General features: G+C 43.8%; 1 protein-coding gene across 1 annotated transcript in view; it reads left to right on the forward strand.

Moving 5' to 3' along the window:
* Window positions 1-379: 379 nt before the first annotated feature.
* The window catches only part of LOC145361296 (polypeptide N-acetylgalactosaminyltransferase 15-like), a 48,111-nt gene continuing 26,707 nt past the window's right edge, over window positions 380-21,783 (forward strand). The window contains exons 1-3 of the mRNA XM_080216950.1: window positions 380-1,117; window positions 5,024-5,190; window positions 14,576-14,780. Coding sequence (XP_080073076.1) covers window positions 606-1,117; window positions 5,024-5,190; window positions 14,576-14,780 — 884 coding nt within the window. The 5' untranslated portion in view covers window positions 380-605. The remainder of the gene's footprint in view (window positions 1,118-5,023; window positions 5,191-14,575; window positions 14,781-21,783) is intronic.

Genomic DNA, 21,783 nt, shown 5'->3' on the forward strand with positions numbered 1-21,783 from the left:
TACCGATGCTAACTGTCCTGGTGTTCTGTGCATCAGCTGATCAAGGAAGTAACTGTGCTCGGGTTGAGACCAAGGTTTGAACGTGGCAATGAATAAAGTTGCCCCAGATGACTACAGGCTTGAGGGTGACAACTGACTGTTGGTGATTTCACCTGAGGATCGCCACTGAGCCATGAACACAGTGACAGTGAACGTGGATTGCAAACTGGGCTGCTTTTGTTTTATTTAAAGAAGGAACAGCACATCAAAGCAGAATATTCTTTAAAACAAAGTTAAAGCATTTTCAGTGAACGGCACCCGAAGGGGACTGTACACTCCCCGGGACAAGGTGTAGTGTTTGGGGGCGCTAGGACCGAGCGCTGTGTCCTGCCAGATAGCAGCAATCCAGTCAATGAGGGAAGGGTCCCTGTCTGTATCTGTTGCTCAGTTCAGAGGATTCAAGCAGCAGTGGCAACCCAGCATCAGGCAGTGTGTGAGCGACTGGCAATCACACCTAACTCACCCTCCCTGTGTGTTTCCATTAGCACAGGCATTTTTAGTAAGCACAGACCCCCCAGAACATCATTGACAAGCTGCGGGTTAAAGCTCTGTGTGAGGATGGGGAGATGTGTTTGGGGAGATGCTCTTTGCTGAGAGTTTACAGCTTGTGTGCAGATTGCAGTATGTGGAGGAGACGCTGTGGATGTGGGCTGCAACTCAGTCCCCTCTGCCCGCTGCTGCTGCTGCTGCTGCTGGCTTTGCTGTTTCTCACTGCCCAGCGAGCCGGGCACACCCAGCCTGGTACCGGTCCCCACACAACACAGCAAAGCCCGCAGCACAGGCAGTTCCCACCGCAGCACTCAGCCCTGGAACTCATCCCCCTCGACTCCTTCAGCGAGGATCAGTTCATCGTGGCCACACACAGACTCTCCCGCTCCCGCTCCAGGAGGAAGGTTTACCGGCTGCTGAGAGCAGCCAGGCGGACCGAGGAGCCCGGGGTGGGCGGCAGGCCACTCCTGCACAAGCCAGAGCCAGAGGGGCAAGTGGAGCGCCAGGGGCTGGAGAAACGCGGCTTCAATGAGGTTGTCAGCGAGAGGATCTCTCTGCACCGGAGACTCCCTGAGGTACGCCACCCTTTGTAAGTACAGGAATGTTCCCCTTGTGAATATCCCACCCTGCCACCCTTTTACCCTGCCACCCTCTCCTCACACTGCCAACCCTCACCCTGTCACCATCACACTTTTACCTTCCTCTCACACCCTCCACTCCCCATGCCACCCTCATCCTGCCACACATTGCCATCATCACACTGCCACACTCTCCTCCTGTTGCCACCCTCATCCTGCCACCCTCCCCTCACATTGCCACCCTCACCCTGCCACACTCAAGCTGCCATCATCACACTGCCACCCTCTCACACTGGCACTGTCATCCTGCCATCCCTCTCACTCTACCACCCTCTCCTCACACTATCCTTACCCTGCCATCCCCTCACGCTGCTACCCCTCTCACCCTGCCCACTCACACTGCCATCATCACACTGCCATCTTCCCCTCACACTGCTATGCTCACCCTGCATCCCCCTCACCCTGCCACCCTCCCCTGCCACCCTCCCCTCACACTGCCACCCTCCCCTCACTATGCAACTTTGCTTGATTGCGTTATGTTCTCATTTAATATCACCATGATTAACGTGGTGAAAGTCCAAACAGCCAAAACACACACACTCACAATGTACCTATATATTATGTTTGTATATACACACACAGGGATTTGGATGTGTATACAAATATGCAGAGAGTAGATAGTGTATGATCAGTGTATGATCTGCTCTAATATACTAACACAGTAAGAAGTCTCACAACACCAGGTTAAAGTCCAACAGGTTTATTTGATAGCAAACGCCACTAGCTTTCGGAGCGCTGCTCCTTCGTCAGGTGAGCCTCACTGACAACGGATTGACTCTCATCAGATATGTGATCTTTTTCCTGAGGGTTTTGCCTGTAATGTTGACGTGCGCTGTGTAGGTGAAAGACTGTGATGTTGCTGCAACATCAGATACTTTCTTAACTGTTGTTGTCATGAAGCTAGGGAAGACCTTTAGCTATGTTGCAAAATGTTGAATTCAGGACAAATGGAACTAAGTCAAATACACCAGAATGGTCTCAGCTTCCAAGGTAAGAAGCAGGAAAATCAATCAAGATTTCAGTTCCCAACAACTAAACAATGACCCCAGTTGGGAGTATCTGCAAGGGCCGAAGGAAAGATTGGACACAAGTTGTGTTGGCTACTTGGCAAAAGAGTCCCATAGTAGAACACACCCTGGCAATCAATGTTTAAACTTCCACGTGCAGAATGACCTCTTTGATGGTTTTGCCAGATCCCATGAAGCCATTTAAGTGCCCGTGAGCCACTATATTCAGAAGAGGGGGGATGCAGGCAAATCTGAAGAGGGAATATAGAAATGTAATTAAAAATAGTTTGGAGCAAAATACTGATGGATTACTTGATGCAATGGAAGTCAAAGTTCCACTTGAGTATCTCCATTTCATCACACAATTTACTTCAGGTTTTTATAAAAGAGCTTCTTTGACAGTTATAATGATTTTCAGCAATTCTTAACGAAAAATAAAACCAACAGCATTTGAGGAATATTGATTGAACTGAAATCCACGTGACCATGGCTACAAAGAACAAATTGGAGAGTGTGGGAAAAGCATGCCTGAAAATGGATCAATGGCCCAAACATGCATTTTTCTTTTCATTCCTAATGTTGAAAGGCCACGCAAGTGCTATAATAACATATTTGGAATTTTCTACGCGATGTGCAACACATCACAAATTATTCATAAATAAAAATATCAGTCACATTTCTTACTGTTTCATAAATAAATATTGTTTTCCTATGGTTCTAGTTTTTCGGCTCACGATCATTTATCACTCATTCATCTGTCTAGTCTTTTACAAGCCTGGTTGAGGTCCAAGTTTCGGCTTATCCCTTTTAAAATCAGATCTGTTTTAAGATCTGTCTATCTGTGGCAAAATTGAACTGATTTATTGTTGACTCCATCGTATGAGCGTGGTCCAGTTTGCATTGGGTTTCAACCGAGAAGCGATTGAAATAATGCCAAATGAGGAATGAGGGATTTACCTTTCTAGAAATGCCAGAATTTTCTGTGACTGAGGCTGAAACGGAACATTCATATGAAGTGCTAAACATTACATGGTGTGGGAAGCAGATACAGTAACATGTGAAATATGTAAACTAGAGAATGTGTGTCGTGTGCTTCCAGTTAAAAAAAACATTGGAAGTAGGAATGTTCTAAGTGAAGTAATGTTTGTTCCAAATACGTTCCAATCTATAACAAGAAGCATTTGCTAAGTACTGATGACTTGGGAAGATGACGTTCTCAGTCCCTTAAGTGGCTTCACTGGGTCGGGCAATATCTTAACAGTTCTCAGGCCAGTCTGAAGTTGTGACCTCCTCACCTTGCTTGCATCAGAATCACTCCAGGACACTATTCTCTATCAGTTATGTCACCGAAGTGGGTTAACAGATATAGGCTCCGTGCTGGTAAGAAATGCATTTGTCTAAAAATGTCAAAACGTTATCCTGCTCAAACCAGTTTCTTTTCAAATAAAACCAACAGCATTTGGCGATTATTGATTGAAAATCCCCGTTAACTCAAATCCACGCGATGATGGCTACAAAGAACAAATTGGAGAATGTGGGGAAAGAATGCTGAAAGTAGATCAATGCAAGCCGCTAGAGCTGGCTATAACATGCATTTTTCTTTTCATTCCTTATGTTGAAAGGCCACGCAAGTGCTATAATAACATATTTGGAATTTTCCACGCGATGTGTGACACATCCCAAATTATTCATACTGCAAATAAAAATACATTTAGCATCAGTCACATTTCTTACTGTTTCATAAATACATCAAATTAAAAGAAAAACTCCGAATTTTCCTTTCCCTTTGAACATTGTTTTGAAGCGAACCAGCATTTTAGCACCACTGCCAGATACACAACCGTCTGACAGACTGGAACAAGACAGAAAAGTTCAAACGTTTAGAAAATGAAGGGTTAGTGATGTGTTGCAAAACGTCATTTTTTTAGTCTCTGAGGCTGTCCCAGGTTCACGTGACTTAGGTAATTCAGGTTAAAAAGCTTAAAAAGTAAAGAAAATTATCCTTAACCACAGTCAAAAGGAAATACAATACACTGCCCTGAGTTATCAAAGCTGTGTTCTTGATCTGCAGAAGCCTGAGTAGCATTCTCTGTAATATGATTAAAGCCTCATAAAATCTCTCAGCTTTACGGTCACAGCCACCACAGAATAATGCAGCCAAACTATTCACGTCGTGATCATTTCCTGAATTGCATAGAATTTGAAAGTAAATCAGGTTGTAACAGTTGTGTGCATTTCCCTAGAAGGCTGCCTGGACTTGGAACGCAACAATGTCATGTTTTTGAGGGTTTACACTGGAACCATAGCATCATAGAATTTTACAGTACAAAAAGAAGCCATTTGGTCCATCATGTCTGCTCCGGCCATCAAGCACCTACCTATTCTAATCCCTTGACTGTGTTCTCCCCATGGGATTGCTGTTTGTGCCCAAAGATGTGTAGATTAGGTGGATTAGCCATGGTAATTGCACAGCATTATAGGGAAAGGGCAGATGGGAGGGCTCGGGTGGGATGCTCTTTTGGAGCGTTGGTGCAGACTTGATTGACTGATGGCGTCTTTCTGCACTGTAAGGATTCTATGGTTCTATGAGGCCAATAGACTGTAAATATAGTCACAAGAGGAATAATTAGTGGTATAGAAAATAAAAGTAAGGTTAATTATCGTAAAGAAAGATTATTATTAATTGCAAAAAAATGAGAAAAATAGTCAATGGAATTTACAGTTAAGTTTTGTTATGCATTGCCCCTAGTGTGTAGTTACTAATTGGGTATGGTTGCAAAATGAATACCAAGTTGTGGATGCTCATTTGATAGTTGGAGAAAGCTGTGTATCTCACTACTTTGTATGTAGATGCCTCCAGCAGGAATACAGTCAGAACCTGCCAACTGCCAGCATCATCATTTGTTTCCACAATGAAGCCTGGTCTACTCTTCTAAGGACAGTGAACAGTGTTATGGATACAGCCCCGAAGAAATTTCTCAAGGAGATCATCTTAGTGGACGACCTAAGTAATCAAGGTATACCTTTACTTGAAAAATACAATAGCTAAGAAAATAAGATAGTGAGAGAGAGAAATCATGAGATGGAGGAAGTGGAAATGTATTATTGTTAGAAAATAATTCTAGAGTGTTCCATTGAATGTGGGGAAGAGGAGAGATTGGTTCCGTCAATAGTGCCTTCGGCACTGCTTGACCAGAGTTGTCCATGTGAGCTCCAATCTAATTCCAATACAGTACTAAGCAGTTACATTGGCAACAACTCTGAAAATGTATTTGTTTCAATTCCCTGGTTGCATGAATAGATACATCTAAATCTGTGAAGTCATTTCCCCAATCTCCATAAGATTTTGAATTCCAATATTAAAATGATAAAATCTGTTTAATTCTTGAATATTTCTTATTTCATAGCAACTTCTGTAAGATTGGTCACTGTTATCCTGTCAGCAATCGTTTGGAAAATGGTGAACTCTATTCTGAAGAAATATTTAACAATGCAGGGAAGCAATATATCTAATCAGCCAGAGTCAATATGGCTTTACAGATGGGAAATTGCGTTTGACAAGTTTATTAGAGATTTTTGAAGATCTAACTGGGAAAGGGAAGTCAGTAGGTGCAGTACACTTGGATTCCACAAGGTATTCGTAAAAGTAATGAAGTACCATATAAGACAGAGGTGTGCATGAAGCAGAGTTTTTTTTTAAAGTTTGCTTATTAGTGTCACAAGTAGGTTTGCATTAACACTGCAATGAAGTTACTGTGAAAATCTCCGAGTTGCCACACTCTGGGGGCATGTTTAGGTACACTGAGGGAGAATTTAGCATGGCCAATGCACCTTAGCCGCATGTCTTTCAGAGTGTGGGAGGGAATTGGAGCACCCAGAGGAAATCAACGCAGACACAGGGAGAATGTGCAGACTCTATACAGACAGTGACCTAAGCTGGGAATCAAACCCAGGTTCCTAACACTGTAAGACAGCAATGCTAACCTCTATGCCACCTGGAGCAGGGATAAGCGGAACATTTTTAAGTTGTCAGACTGTGACTAGTGGGACATTCCTGCCAATTTGGAGAGTGGCAAATATAACCCCACGAAGTTAAAAAGGAGGGGAAAAACAGGGAATTACAGTGTAGTTAGCCGATTAACAGTAGTAGGGAAAATGCTCAAGCAGTGGTGGGAGATCTGCGGCCCAGGGGCCACATACAGCCCATCTGGGTTCTGAGTGTGGCCCAAGAGATATTTTCTTGACCTTTGCCCACATGCAGCATTGCCACACTCTGCTGATCTCTGTCTGCATAATTATTTTACTATCGGTATGAATGAAGTGAGGTGCGTGTTGATTGCACTTAACTTTGACTGTGAGAACCATGTGCTCCCTATGTATCCAAAATATAAATATTTCTTTTGTTTTTAACCATTTAAAGTTGATAGTTTTATTAATATAAATGATTAAGCGTTTTCTATAACTCATTGTGAAATATGTATTAAATAATCTTATTCATGGGGTCATAGTTAATGAACTGGTGTGATTTCAATCTTATGGACCCTGAGATGAAGGCGGGCCGCTCAACAGCCTAGGTTGCCCATCACTGTGCTAGAGTCTATTATGAAGGGTGTGATAACAGGGTACTCAGAAAATATCAATGTGATTATACAAAATTTATGTGGAGTTATGAATGGGAAATCTGTTTGACAAAGCTACTGGAATTTTTTGTGGACATAACCGTCAGAACAGATAAGGGTGAATCAGCTAATGTAGTGTATTTGGTTCTTCAGAAAGCCTTTAATAAAGTCCCACCTAAGAGGTTAGGAATTAATGGGTCTTTTTCAGAATTACATGGAGTGGCTAGTGGGATACCATTGGAATCAGGTATCAGTGATTCGCAATATTTATTAATGATCTGGGTGAGGGAACCACTTGTAATGAGTGAGGAGAATGTAAAGAAGTTGCTGGGTGATTTGGGCAAGTTGAATCAGTGGGCAAACACATAGCAGAGGTAGTTATAACATGGGGAAGTGTGAAGTCATCCACTTTAGTAGAAAAGCAGAATGGCAAAGTATTAATTAAGTGGTGATAGATTGGGAAATGTTAATGTACAAAAAGATCTGGATGTCCTTGTACACGAGTCACCAATGCAGGTGCAGCAAGCAGTTAGGAATGTAAATGGAATGTTGGCCTTCATTGCAAGAGGTTTTGAGTACAGGAGCAAGGATATCTTACTGTAGTTGTACAGGGCCTCGATGAAACCGTACCTGGAGTATTGTGTGTAGTTTGGTCTCCTTACCTAAGAAAGAATATACTTGCCATAGAGGGATGCAGCGAAGGTCCACCAGACTGATTCCTGGGATGGCGGGATCATTGTATGACGAGAGATTGGGTTGACTAGTCCTGTATAGAAGAATGAGAAGGGATCTCATTGAAATGTATAAAATTCAGATAGGGCTGGACAAACTGGGTATAGGAATGATGTTTCCTCTGGATGGGGTGTCTAGAACAAGCGTCACAGTCTCAGGATATGGATAGGCTATTTAGGAATGAGATGAAGCAACTTCTTCACTGTGAGGATGGTGACCTGCGAAATTCTCTATCATAAAAGTCTGTGGAGGCCAAGTCACTCAATATATTTAAGAAGGAAATAGATAGATTTCTACACAATAAAGGCATCATGGGATATGGTGAGAGAGCAGGAGTATGGCATTGAGATAGAGGATCAGCCATGATCATATTGAATGTAGGAGCAGGTGCAAGAGGCTGAAGGGTCTACTCATGCTCTTATTTTCCAAATTTCGATGAATGCCTAAAAGCTGGGATCTCAGCTATTTTGAATCCAAAGCTCGGTGTGAGGGTAAGTTGTGTGAAGAACACAAAGAGGCTGCAATCCTACAGACAAGTTAAATGAGTGAGCAACAAAATGTCTAAATCTTTTGTACAATTGCAGTACTTGAAACCCATGAGTCTGGCACACAGTCAAGTATGCAGTAAATCTGGTAAATCAGCAAATCCAGCTTTTAAAACAAGACACTCAAGTTCTCTAAGCCCCACAAAGATCAACTGGTGAAATTTTACAAAATTTACCTGTCAGCCTGAACCCTTTTATATCTAGGTAGCTTTAGTCACAAGAATTCCATAATTTTTATAGTTCCATCAATTTGTATTCATGGTCAATCATTCTTAAGCAGCAGCGGGCCACTGTTTTTACTTTGATTGTTTTTGGTGGAATATCTGTTTATTGACTGAGACGGGCATCTACAGCTCAAGTGTTACAAATTAATCTACAGTAGTATCAGGCACTGTCCTGCTTACATATTGTCTGCTGGCTTTTAGCATCATCTTAATCAGAATCTCTCCCTACCAAGAAGAATTAAACAGTTTCACTAGCTGAATAACACCCAACCTCACTGCCCCTCCTTCACATACTGAGGCAGAACAGTTATAGGTGTCATTCATTAAATTATCCATTAATTCAGTGTCCAGTCAATTAGTTCAGTTGGACATTTAGGGTGGAATTTTCCCATCCCGCCCAGCATGGGAATCATAGCATGCGGGACATGGACTATGCAAAGGTCCATTGACCTCGGGCAGAACTTTTCAGACTTGGGGCGAGCGTGGCCAGAAAATCCCACCTTTAAAATTCTATCACATTATTCAAGGACTTCTGCCATTCTGGTCAACCTCCTTTCTAAACCAACACAACCAAAAACAGATTGGTCATTTATTTGGTCAGGCAGGATTTTAGGAGAGAGAAGCAGAATTAATGGGTGAGATTTCAACTCATTCAAATCCAATTCACAGATATATATAGGCGGAAGCTTCTGAATTTTTTTTCAGAGTGTCAGTGTCAGCTCTCCAGCTGCAGAGCTGAGCTTTCTCTTCAGATTCTGACTGAGAATCTGGGGATGGGGTTTCCACCATCACTTTGGTGGGTCGGAACCTGATAGAGCCAACAACACTGGCTCCACAGAGACTGGCAATCTGCAGATAATATAGACACCCGTCCCTGCAAATCCCCACGGACACCCCCGCTCCCCAAAGCATGAAGGTTACCCCCCCACCACCACACAAGCATTGTGATGCACCACCCTCCCTCCCCTCACTCCATCCACGTAGGTTAGCACTGCCAGGTTTGTGTTGCCAGGGTGGCATGTCCTTCTCCTCCTGGGGGCTATATTTAGCTTTGTGTTCATCACGGGTTCTCCTCAACTGCTTCAAGTTTTTAAAAATCTATTGTAAATTTTACCAACATGACACCATATTGGCAAGATATGAATATTCAATGGTGGGAGGGGGGACGTATTGCAAAAAAGCCCTTTAATTATATTTGAGCAGGCGAGAAACATAGAAACTAAGAAGATAGGAGCAGGAGGAGGCCATTCAGCCCTTCGAGCTTCTCCGCCATTCGTCTCGATCGTGGCTGATCAATAGCCTAATTCTGCTTCCTCCACATAGCCTTTGATCCCATTCATCCCAAGTGCTGTATCTAGCCACCTCTTGAATACATTCAATATTTTGGCATCAGCTACTTGCTGTGATAATGAATTCCATAGGCTCACTATTCTTTGGGTGAAGAAATACCTCCTCATCCCCATCCCAAATGGTCTACCCTCTATCCTCAGACTCTGAACCCTGGTTCTGGACACCCCCATCATAAGGAATATCCTTTCTGCTTCCTCTTTGTCTAGTCCTGTTAGAATTTTATAAGTCTCTATGAGATCCCCCCTCATTCGGCTGATCTCCAGCAAAAACAATCAGTCCTGCCATCCCCTGAATCAGCCTGGTAAACTTTCGCTACACTCCCGAGAGAGCAAGAATATCCTTCCTCAGAAAAGGAGACCAAAACTGTGCACAATATTCTAGGTGTAGCCTTACTAAGGCCCTGTATAATGCAACAACACATCCCTGCTCCTATACTCGAAACCTCTTGCAATGAAGGCCAACATGCCATTTGCCTTCTTTACTGCCTGCTGCACCTGCATACTTACCTTCAGCAAGTGGTGCACAAGGACACCCAGGTCCTGCTGCACACTCTCCTCTCCCAGTTTACAGCAATTCAGGTAGTAATCTGCCTTCTTGATTTTGTTTCCAAAATGAATAACCTCACACTTATCCAAATTATACTGCATCTGCTGTTGATTCGCCCACTCACCCAACCTGTCCAGATCATGCTGAAGGATCTCTGCATCCTCGTTGCAGTTCACCTTGCCACACAACTTTGATCTTCAAACTTTGAGATGTTATATTTTGTTCCTTCATCCAAATCATTAATATATATTGTGAGTAGCTGGGGTCTCAGCACCAATCCCAATGGCACCCCACTAGTTACTGCCTGCCAATTTGAAAAGGACCTATTAATTCCTTCTCTTTGATTCCTCTCTGCCAACCAGTTTTCTATCCATCCCAATACACTTCCCCCAATTCCACGCGCTTTAACCTTGCACGATAATCTCTCATGCAGGACTTTGTCAAACGCTTTCTGAAAGTCCAAATATACCTCATCAACTGGTTCCCCCTTGTCAACTCTACTAGTTATATCTTCAAAGAATTCCATTAGATTTGTCAAGCATGATTTGCCTTTCATAAATCCATGCTGATTCTGTCTGATCCTGCTTTCTGAATGCTCCGCTACAGAGTCCTTGATGACAGATTTGAAAATTTTCCCCACTACCAATGTTAGGCTTACTGGTCTACAATTCTGTTTTTATCTCTACCCCTCTTTTTGAGTATTGGAGTGACATTCACTATCCTCCAATTTGGAGAGACCTTTCCACAGTCTATAGATTCCTGAAAGATGACCACCAATGCATCCACTATTTCTAGACCCACTTCCTTAAGTATTCTAGGATGTAGATTATCAGGCCCTAGGGATTTGTCTGCCTTCAATCCCATCAATTTTCCCAGCACTATTTCTCTACTAATATTGATCTCCCTCAGTTCTTCCCTCTCATGAAACCTTGCATTCTCCATTTCTGGTATCTGATTTTTGTTCTCTTTTGTGAAGACAGAACCAAAGTACTTATTCAGTTGCTCAACCATTGCTCTGTCCCCTATTGTATTGATGTAAACACATTACTCACCAGCAAGAGGTGCAGAAAATCGGAAAATGAGATCTTGCCAGTGAGATTCTCATTTTCCGACTCTTGCGAGATTCTGGGCCCACCTTGCCATTTATGCTGACAGCTGATGTGGGCTCAGTACCACTCCATAGAGTTAGAATGAAACCCAACAATTCAGGTCAATGACTTTTCATCACACCTTGTTTGTCTCTTCCCTAATACTGCCTGACAAGTTGTGTGTTTTCACCATATCATTCAGATATTCACAGTATTTTGTTTTTGATCATTTATTTCATGTTGTTCTCACTGATGTTTTGGCACAGAATGGTTGCCACCTTTGCTTAACTAGCTGCAGCCTCACTTCTGAAATTATGTTTTGAGTACCACAACAAATTTCAATGCCATATATGTGGTGCATAAAGTATTTATTTTATGCTTATGGGTAACTAAAAAAGGGAAATAAAACACAGATATTATGGAGTACTGTGTCCAGTTTTGGTCTCCATATTTGAGGAAGGATGTGGTGGCATTGGAGACAGTTCAGAGGAGGTTTGCCAGGTTGATTCTGGGATTGATAGGGTTGATGTATGAGGAGAGATTAACTAGTATGGGCTTGTACTCGCTGGAGTTTTGAGGGCTGAGAGGGGATCTGATTGAGGTATATAAAATTTTAGAAGGGATTGATAAAGTAAGTGTGAACCAAATGTTTCCTTTTATGGGGTAATCTTGAACAAGAAGTCACAGGTATAGGTTGAGAGGCAGTAGATTTAAAACTGAAATGAGAAGGAACTACTTCCCGCAAAGGATGGTGAATTTGTGGAACTCGCTGCCCCACAGTGCGGTGGAGTCTGAATTGTTGAATGATGTCAAGAGGGAGATAAACATAATTCTAATAAAAAATGGGATAAGAGGATATGGGTAACAGATGGGGAGACTAAGGAGAGATCAGCCATGATTTGAATGAGTGGCAGAGCAAGCTCAAAGATCTGAATTTGTCTACTTCTGCTCCTAATTCCTATGTTCCTATGAAGCAAAACACTGAATTCAAGTTCAGCCTGTTTCATAAAAAGTCATTACGGATAATGCTGTATCTATATTGCAAACCACACTGTGGAGTACATGAACATTAAGCACACATACTTGACAAACTGCCAGTTTAAACTTATATTGCTATGAGGAGTTCTGTTATATGGAATTCTTTGGCACTTATTGTATTTTGTTTGAATTTATTATAATCCTCATAATGAGATTAAGCTGTGTTTTGCAAATGTGTGTTGTATTTATTTTTTAATAGATGATTTTAGTCTCCTGGGCCTCTTCATTGTATTATGAAGCTACTTGAATGTGTCTAATATACCCTAGCAGCAGTAAGCAGTGGATTCTTTTGTCCAAGTTGTGCCATTTATTGATTTGTCTTTAGAAAATTAAACATACCTGCTCAGAGACAATATTTTGTTTCTCTTTCCATTTCCAGATGATTTGCTACCCTTCTTGTTTTCCTCTTGATTTATTTGAGTTGGCATAATAAGCTCAACCTGTAGAATCATGGAATTATACAGTGCAGAAGAGGTCCTTCAGCCCATCAAGTTTGCACTGGCATGCAAACTCCCACCTAATCCCATTTACCAGCACTTGGCCCATAGCCTCAAATATTATGTGTGCCAGGTGCTCATCCATGTATTTTTTAAAAGACCCTTCACCACCCTCCCAGGCTGTGCATTCCAGGCCATCATCACCCTCTGGGTAAAAAGGTTTTTCCTCATATCCGCCCAAACCCTCTTGCCCCTCACCTTGAACCTATGTCTCCTTGTGACTGATCCTTCAACTAAAGGGAACAGTTGCTCCCTATCCACTCTGTCCTTCCCTCTCATAATCTTGTACACCTTGATCGGGTTACATCTTATGTCTTCTCTTCTCCCACGAAAACAACCCAAGTCTATTCAACCTCTCTTTATAACTTAAATGTTTCATTCTCTGTTAATATCACATAAGATGATGAAGGGTATAGATAGAGTGAACAGTGGGAAGCCTTTTCCCAGGTTGAATGTGAAAATCACGAGGGGTCACGGGCTCAAGGTGAGAGGGGCAAGGTATAACTCAGATGTTAGAGGGATGTTTTTCACACAGAGGGTTGTGGGGGCCTGGAATGCATTGCCAAGTAGGGTGGTGGAGGCAGACATGCTAGGGTTGTTTAAGACTTACCTAGATAGGCACATGAGCAGACAGGAGATGGAGGGATACAAAAGAATGTTCTAGCTGAAGATCAAGAGCCTCAGGACATTCCTGGGAATTAATAGATTCCTATTGGCCGTCCAACAAATTTTAAGGGTCACCTGTCTCTTACGTTGGAGCTACTGGGGATCTTCCATTAATGTCCGTATAGTCTGTTGTTTGTTTATTGATGTCCCCTTTTTACATCCACAGGAGATTCGGTCCGCCTTGTTGGCCAACAAGGGGCAGACACGTGGTGGGTCGTGTGAGGGCTGCTCTTGGATGTTGCTTTGAGAGTTGCCTAGTGCTTCACGTCCGTTAGTGTACGCTTAAACTGGACCAAATGACGGGCAACACGACAGCTCAGTGACTATCACTGTTTGCTGTGCAGTTACAGGGACCGGGTCGGATCTCCAACTTGGGTCAATGTCTGTGGGAGTTTGCACATTCTCCCCGTGCTTGCGTGGGTTTTCTCCGGGTGCTCTGGTTTCCTCCCACACCCCAAAAACGTGCTTTTAGGCTGACTGGTGTCAATAAATTGTCCCTAAATTGGATCTCCCTTAATCTGGCGCACGTATAATTCCCAAATTTTCACCCCTTTATTGTGGAGTCCACTAGATGTCAACAAAAGTCATAAGTAGAAGAGGGACTTGAATTAGGCACTCACTGAGTGATAAAATGGGCGGCGCAGGCTTGTCGGGCCGAAGGGCCTGTTTCCTGTGCTGTGCTGTTCTTTGTTCTTTGTTTGTGCAACCAAATGACAGGAGACACACAAACATAGCACAGGGATAGTGCTCTCTCCAGTTTCCCTTCTTTACTGGCGAAAAACACGTAACTACTGGAATTAGTCAGGGAAAACTCAGAACTAAATAGATCGTATATGCTCAGTGGAAGAAATTAGTTTCTGTGAAAAAAAACTCTCATTTGTTGCTGTCTAGTGTTCATGGTTCCACTGCATATTTGTTATTCAGTTGGGTTACTGATTGAGAATGAATCACTGCCGTCCCAAGTGAGTACAAACAATTCTCCATTTAACTCATTGGGAGTACAAAGTCCAAGTCTGTGCTTAGCAATGTTGACGCCTTGCAGCTTTAATAGTTTTAACAATAACTTTGAGCAGAACTGTGATTCCTCCTTTTCACAGGGCATCTGAAGGCAGCTCTGAGTGAATATGTTTCCAAGCTGGACGGTGTGAAGTTGATTCGAAGCAATAAGAGATTGGGGGTGATCGGAGGTCGCATGCTTGGTGCAGCACGGGCAACAGGGGATGTCTTAATTTTCATGGACTCACATTGCGAATGCCACAATGGCTGGCTTGAGCCACTATTGGATAGAATAGCCTTTGACAGGTATGGTTGGTGAGCTCTTATTTTTAACGTGCAATGAAAACAGATGTCTAAAGCTGAAGTTAATATCTATACAACAGGATTTGCTAAATGTCTGGTTGTAGTAGGTGGGTCATTGTTATATTTAGTTTCTATTTATTGGATATTATTGAAGCATCTATTTAATATCATTTAGCTTGGCACTGAGCCATAAGTTCCCAAGTTTGATCTGTAATCTAATTTTAGCTGGGAATGCAATGGTGGAGATACTTTTGGCTTCCACTCTTGACCACTCCGCAATGTACTAGGTGAAACTGATGGGGTGATTTAGCCTTTCACTAGAGTGGAATTGGAAGTCATGCAGGTGATATCCTGCCAAGTTTTCCTGCCATGATGGGGAAGGTGACCATCGTTTGACAGTTCCAACCCAGAGGATAGTCACTGAGGTGAGATAGGACAGGGTCATCATTACATGCACATATCATTCTTGCCTACTTATATTTACTGGTGTCACAAGTAGGCAAACGTTAACACAGCAATGAAGTGACTGTGAAAATCCCCTAGTCGCCACACTCCTGTGCCTGTTCGGGTACATTGAGGGAGAATTTAGCAGGGCCAATGCACCTAACCAGCACGTCTTTTGGACTGTGTGAGGAAACCAGAGAAGGCGGGGAAAACCCACGCAGACACTGAAAGAATGTGCAGACTCCGCACAGACAGTGACCCAAGCTAGGAATCGAACCTGGGTCCCTGGTGCTGTGAGGCAGCAGTGCTAACCACTGTGTCATTGTGCCTCCCTAATGGGTTCATTAAAGGAGGGATAGGGATAAGACTTCAGAAAATTGCAACAGAAATAGCATCAAATCTGCCTCTGTATACATGCCATGTGTGCATGTCACAAAGCAAACATGGTGTGAAAATATAATAAATTGCCAAAAGCCAGGTCAGATTAAAGTACTGGAACCAATTGACTGTAACTGATAATCATATGAGAAATGTTGATGCATAAATAAATCCCAGGGGGACAAAAAAATCTGTTCCTAATCTGTTGACCTCTTATCCTGAGGGAATGCTGCAGGACAAGTGGCCATTCATTTACAATCATTTGGAGTGAAATAGCAATGGTGGGTGGGATTTTTTGGCTGTTCCCATCAGTAGAGTCTTCTAGTCCTGCTGAAGCCAAGCCCCCCCCGCCGCCCCCCCCGCCCCCGAGATGAGTGCTCTGGCGGAGCGATAGGCAAATCATCTAAAACAACTTAGATATCAACAGGACTGGAAGATCCCACTGGCTGGCAATGGCAAGTCCTCTTTGCCACTGGAAAACACACCATGGGGAAAGGTGACAAAATTTAACTGAAGATAAATAATTGTATTTTAGTGCGCTATGTGACCCAAGCTACGTGTTTTTCATTCAATATTAAAACTACAGGTGCCATAGTTTTCTACATTAGTGTATTGCAAGTTAAGATGTCCAAATATTTGGCAGAATTTTAAATAATTATATGATATTTTAATTGCACACATTGTGCAGCCTAATGACTTTTAATGATGTTTTTACATGGCTAGGTGTATTTTTTGAACTTAAGCCGAACAGCAGGATAGCGTACATAAAAGTGAAAAATCTGAACACCGTCACAGTGTAATTAATTACCACATGAGGATCAAGCCCTGCGCAGCAACTCAAGTCTAATGAGATTGTCCTGCCGTCGGCAAAAGGAATACCCAACTAGACACATTAGATCATTGAAGGGAGGGACAATGATAATTATTTGTCTATTGTTGACAACAATGACAGCCTTTGATTCATCTCCAGTGAGTACATTTTGTGGATATGACTGTAAATTCAGACTTTCAATAAAAATGTTTACCCACACTTCGGACATCAGATGTGATTTTGACCAAAAGGCTAATTTTTCCTTTATTTCCTTTGGGCTCTTTTTCCTTTGGTTAGTTGGATGCGACTTGCTTTGCAATGTGGATTCCACCCACCAAGGGGCACAATGGACATGATCTTCACTGTGTGGTAACTAAAAGAGAAATGCAGGGAGCAGCACCATCCCATGTACATGGCCTGCTTTGACCTCAGAAAGGCCTTCGACACTGTCAATCACAAGGGATTACACAGCACCCTCTTCCGTTTTGGCTGCCCCTAAAGGTTTGTCACCATTCGCTGCCTGCTCCACCATGACATGCAAGTTGTAATTCTGACCAATGGAACCAACGTAGACCCAATTCACGTTTGAACTGGGTTCAGGCATGTCTGTGTCATTGCACCGATGCTCTTCTAGATCTTCCTTGCTGTAATGATCCATCTCTTCCTCAGCAAGCTGGAGTGGAGCTAGACTACAGAGCAAACAGGAATTTGTTCAATTTCTGCCACCTGCAGGCTAGATCCAAAGCCATCCCATCCTCTGTCATTGAATTACGGCATGCAGATGAAGCTTGCATCTCCGTATACATGGAGGCCGAGCTCCAAGCCATTTTCACTTCTTCACTGAGGTGCACAAGAGCATGGGGCTTTACACTAAACAGAAGAGTAAGAGGTCTTCCATCAATCTGCCCTCACACACAGCACTGCCCCCCAATTATCAAAATCCACCATGAGGCCTTGGACAAGGTGGGTCACTTTCCTTAACTTGGGGCCTACTGTCAACAAGAGCAGACTTCAACAATGAGGTTCAATCACCACTTTCAGTGCTTTCAAGGGTTTGCAGAATCTCCACAAGATCCTGCGGAATCATTAGCAGGACATGCATACCAATATCATTGTTATTGCTCAGGGTAATCATAGAATCATAGAAACCTACAGTGCAGAAAGAGGCCCTTTGGCCCATTGAGTCTGCACCAAACACAATCCCACCTAGGCCCTACCCCCATATCATAAACACTAATCCCTCTAACCTACGCATCCCTGGACGCTAAGGGGCAATTCCTTGGCGTGGCCAATCAACCTAACCTGCTCATCTTTGGACTGTGGGAGGAAACCGGAGTACCCGGAGGAAACCCATGCAGACATGAGGAGAATATGCAAACTCCACACAGACAGTGACCCGAGCCAGGAATCGAACCCAGGACCCTGGAACTGTGAAGCAGTAGTGCTAACCACTGTGCTACTGTGCCACCCTCGGCAGGCAGCCCTAACATCCCCAGGCAGCATAGAATCATTGACCATGCTCGATCAGCTCCATTGGACAGGCCACATTGTCCATATGCTTGACGTGAGAATCCCGAAACAAGTGCTCTACTCAACACTTTGACACAGCAAGTGAGCCAGAGGCAGGCAGAGGAAACTCTTCAAAGGCACCCTCAAAGCCACTTGAAAAAGTGAAACATTGCCACTGACGCCTGGGAACATCTGGCCCAAAACTGCCCGAAGAGGAGGAAAAGCATCCAGGAAGGAGCTGAAAACCTTGAGCTTCATCGCCGAGAGCAAGCTGAAGCTAAGCATTAACGGCAAAAGGAGCGCCTGGCACCTCACCCATTCATTCCTCCAACCACCATCTGCCCCACCTGTAACAGAGACTGTAGATCACGCACTGGGCTCTTCAGTCAGCTGAGAACTCATAATTAATGTGGAAGCAAGTCGCCCTCAACCCCGAGGGACTGCCTAAGAGAAGAGAGCTTCAGGCATTGTTGTGTCATCTTTTGCCACTTTTTCCTTTTCCAGTTGAGATGTCACTTTTTAAAATTTGTTCTTGTCTTTTGTACTGACTAGTACGAGGTTATTTACCAAATGTCAGCTTACTGCAAAGTACCTTCCTGTGTAGCAGCAGGCATTCCAACTTAATGACCAGCCCATCTTAGCTGTACCTTTACTCTCTTGCAACTGTGCTGAATATATTTGCTTTTCTGAATCTTATCACACTATCAAATTTTCATGATCAGTTGAAAATGATTAGTTTTCTGATATGGTGTCCATAAGTCATCCTGTTATCACACACTTGTGGCAGGGATATTCTAACTATTACTTTGTGGACATTGGGCCCGATTTGTTGACCCTTCTAACCTGGCAGAGCTGACGTTCACCCCTGGCAAGGTGATTTCAAGCAGCCCTGTGATCAACATTTGCTTTCGTGCCTGTAAACTGTGAAAATTCAGAAGCGGCCAGATCACTTTCATCCCCATGCTCCCCGGTCACCTGGCAGGCTTTTAAATCATTGCAGCTTCCATTCTGCAGCAGAGATTTTCCTTTCTCCCTGTCAGAAGCTGCAGGTGTGAGCAGATCCCTTTGAACTCCTCCGACAGAGAGGAGACACCTATTTTACTCAGAGGGTGAGGTTTCTTTTTTTGCAAACCAAAATCGTTTTGAAGAAACCACAGGCTGTCAATCAGGCTTAGACTCTGTCAACGTTGTGGTCAGGATCAATGGGGTAAGACCAAGGGGCATGAGGTGAAGGGGGTCTGAGTAGGAGCTCTCAGAGAGGAAGGAGACTGAGTGATGGGTCAGAGGGTGAAGGGGGCAGGGGGTGGCGGTCAGGTCACCTTCATGTCTGTGTGCTGTTGTTGGACAGTGGGGTTACCCATTATTTGTAGGTCAAGGTCATTATTTGTTGGTGAGGGGTTGGTGGTGCTCTCCTGGTGAGGAGGGGGAGTACCATTTCATTTTTTGGGAGGAGGGAGGCCCTGTTTCCGAGCACGGAGATCGGGTGATCTTTAAAAATGACAATCTGATCTTTGGTACAGTGGGGTTGGCCAGCAGGTTACTCGAAGTGAGCTCATTCTCATCTTTCCAGAGCTGACAGACGCTACCAGCACCAGTGGGAAACACTCTAGTTTTCCTGCCAGTGTGCCTCAAAGTGGGAGAATGGGACCCATTAGGTTTTGTTGCCAGTTTAAGATCCCATTACCTCATATGGAATTTCAATTTTAAACAATCTGTAAAATATATTATCATCTTAAATGTGCTTCCTCAGTAGGTGAACCTCAGCAGGTCAAAATCCTGGAGCACCCTTTCTAACAGCACTGTGGGTGTACTTACATGACATGGACTCCAGTGGTTCAAGAAGGCGGCACATCACCAGCATCTAAATTAGGAATGGGCAATAAATACTGGCCTTAACAGTGACACTGCCATCCCAGGAATGGGATGCTGCAGTGTGTGCTCTTAGACGTGTTATTTCATGACACCCAATGAGTTCATGGAGCAGGCTGATGTATAACCTCAGTCTTCTTCAGAGAAAATAAGCCATATTTACTTGGAGGTCCACTTCTATGTAGGCAATGAAGGTAGTCATCAACAACATTAATTTTCATCTGTATTGTGCCCTTAACATGGTAAAGTGTCTTGAGGTTCTTTAAGGAGCAGCATCAAACAAAAGTCTACATAATGAGGCTTGGCTGAGTTTGGCAGTTTAACTGAGACAGCTGGACAGCTGGTTAGTGACGCAGTGCAATGACATCTTCATCTGAGGTTCCTCCTCTACCTCCATCTCCGTCCTCTGTTGAATGGTCTTCTTCACTTCTTCACTTCTTCTTCACAGGGTCTTCTCCACCTCCATCTCCATCCTCTGTTGAATGGTCTTCTTCACTGGTATCTGGATCTCTTGGCCCCACATTCTCACCCATGGCCCTCGCCTGAGCTGTGGTGATCCTCAGGTTAAATCACCACCAGTCAGCTCTGCCCTTCAAAAAGGAGAGCAGCCTACGGTCATCTAGGACTGTGGCAACAGTAACTTTGCCTTTGGTCCGAGACTGTACAATAGATCAATGGAATTGGAAGTGACATAGTTTGGCAAAGGGGGCATGAGGGACCACGGGGGTGGGTTGAAGGGCAGAACTTGGCATCAAGGGCATGAAGGGCCAAAGGAGGAGGGTGGGAGAGGGCATGAGGCAGCCTGGGTAAGGCTTGGAGAGTGTTTGGAGGGCTAGAGGGCCTTGTGTTTTTATTTTAATTGGGTGGGGTACTACTGCTCTAAGGCAGGCCTTTTCAACTGCATGCCTCTGCACCCAACTGCCTCCAAACCTCTTTCCGACTCCAACGTACACTTATTACCCCCTGAACCACCACCCTCGGCAATTCAGTCTTCACAGGCACTTTCTCTCAAGGCAGGCGGGCTGAGCTGGGAAATTTTCCAAATCCCACTTCCCACCTCAATGAAAATCCAGGCACTTGGGAAGGGAATTTCAAAGCCTAGGGCCATGGCAGTGAATGAGATGGAGATGCTGGCGTTGGACTGTGCCCATGGTTGTGAAGGCATGGCTACTAGTAGTGGAACAATTAACATCAGGCCTTCTCAGAACTCAGAATTGGAAGAGTGGCGATATCTCATAGGATTGTGAGCCTGGAGGAGGTTACATAAATAAAGAGAATGAGGCCATAGAGAAATTCGAAAGTAAGTGTGAAAATTTTGAAATTGAAGTTTTACTTGAGCTGGAGGCAGTAAGGATCAGCAGACATATGGGAGATGGATGAATAAAAGTTGATGTAAGTTAGGATCTGAGCATCTGAGTTTTTGATGATCCCAATTTTACTGAATTTGGAATTTAGTCCAGTCAAGAGGTAAGAAAAGCAAGGATGAGGATTCAGCTGCAGACATGATGAGGTGGGTGTGGAGTCAGGTGATGTTCTCAAGGTGGAATGGTTTTAGTGATGGTATCGATATGTAGTCAGAAGCTCATCACAGGGTCCAATAGGATATAGGGGTTGTGAATTATACCTCAATGCTGTTCTGGGCTGCATGCCCAAAGCTGACTGCACTGCCCTTTATATAAAGTAAGATTCAAACCATCTAATAATCACCGATAATCACATCTACAAGTTATTTACTAGCTCATGTGTATCACATTAGGGATGGGCAATAAATTGCTGGCCAGCCAGCAAGGCCCATGTCCTGTGAATGAATGAAAAAAAACACAAACCACAGGATTTAACGGTCTTACGGTGGCATGGTGGCACAGTGGTTAACATGGTTGCCTCACAGAGCCAGGGAGCTAGGTTCAGTTCCCGGCTGAGGTCACTGTCAGTGCGGAGTCTGCAGGTTCTCCCCATGTCTGTGTGAGTTTCCTCCGGGTGCTCCGGTTTCCTTCC

This window comes from Carcharhinus amblyrhynchos, chromosome 2 (assembly GCF_965287045.1).
Source record: "Carcharhinus amblyrhynchos chromosome 2, sCarAmb.v2.hapA, whole genome shotgun sequence".
NCBI classification, from domain to species: domain Eukaryota; kingdom Metazoa; phylum Chordata; class Chondrichthyes; order Carcharhiniformes; family Carcharhinidae; genus Carcharhinus; species Carcharhinus amblyrhynchos.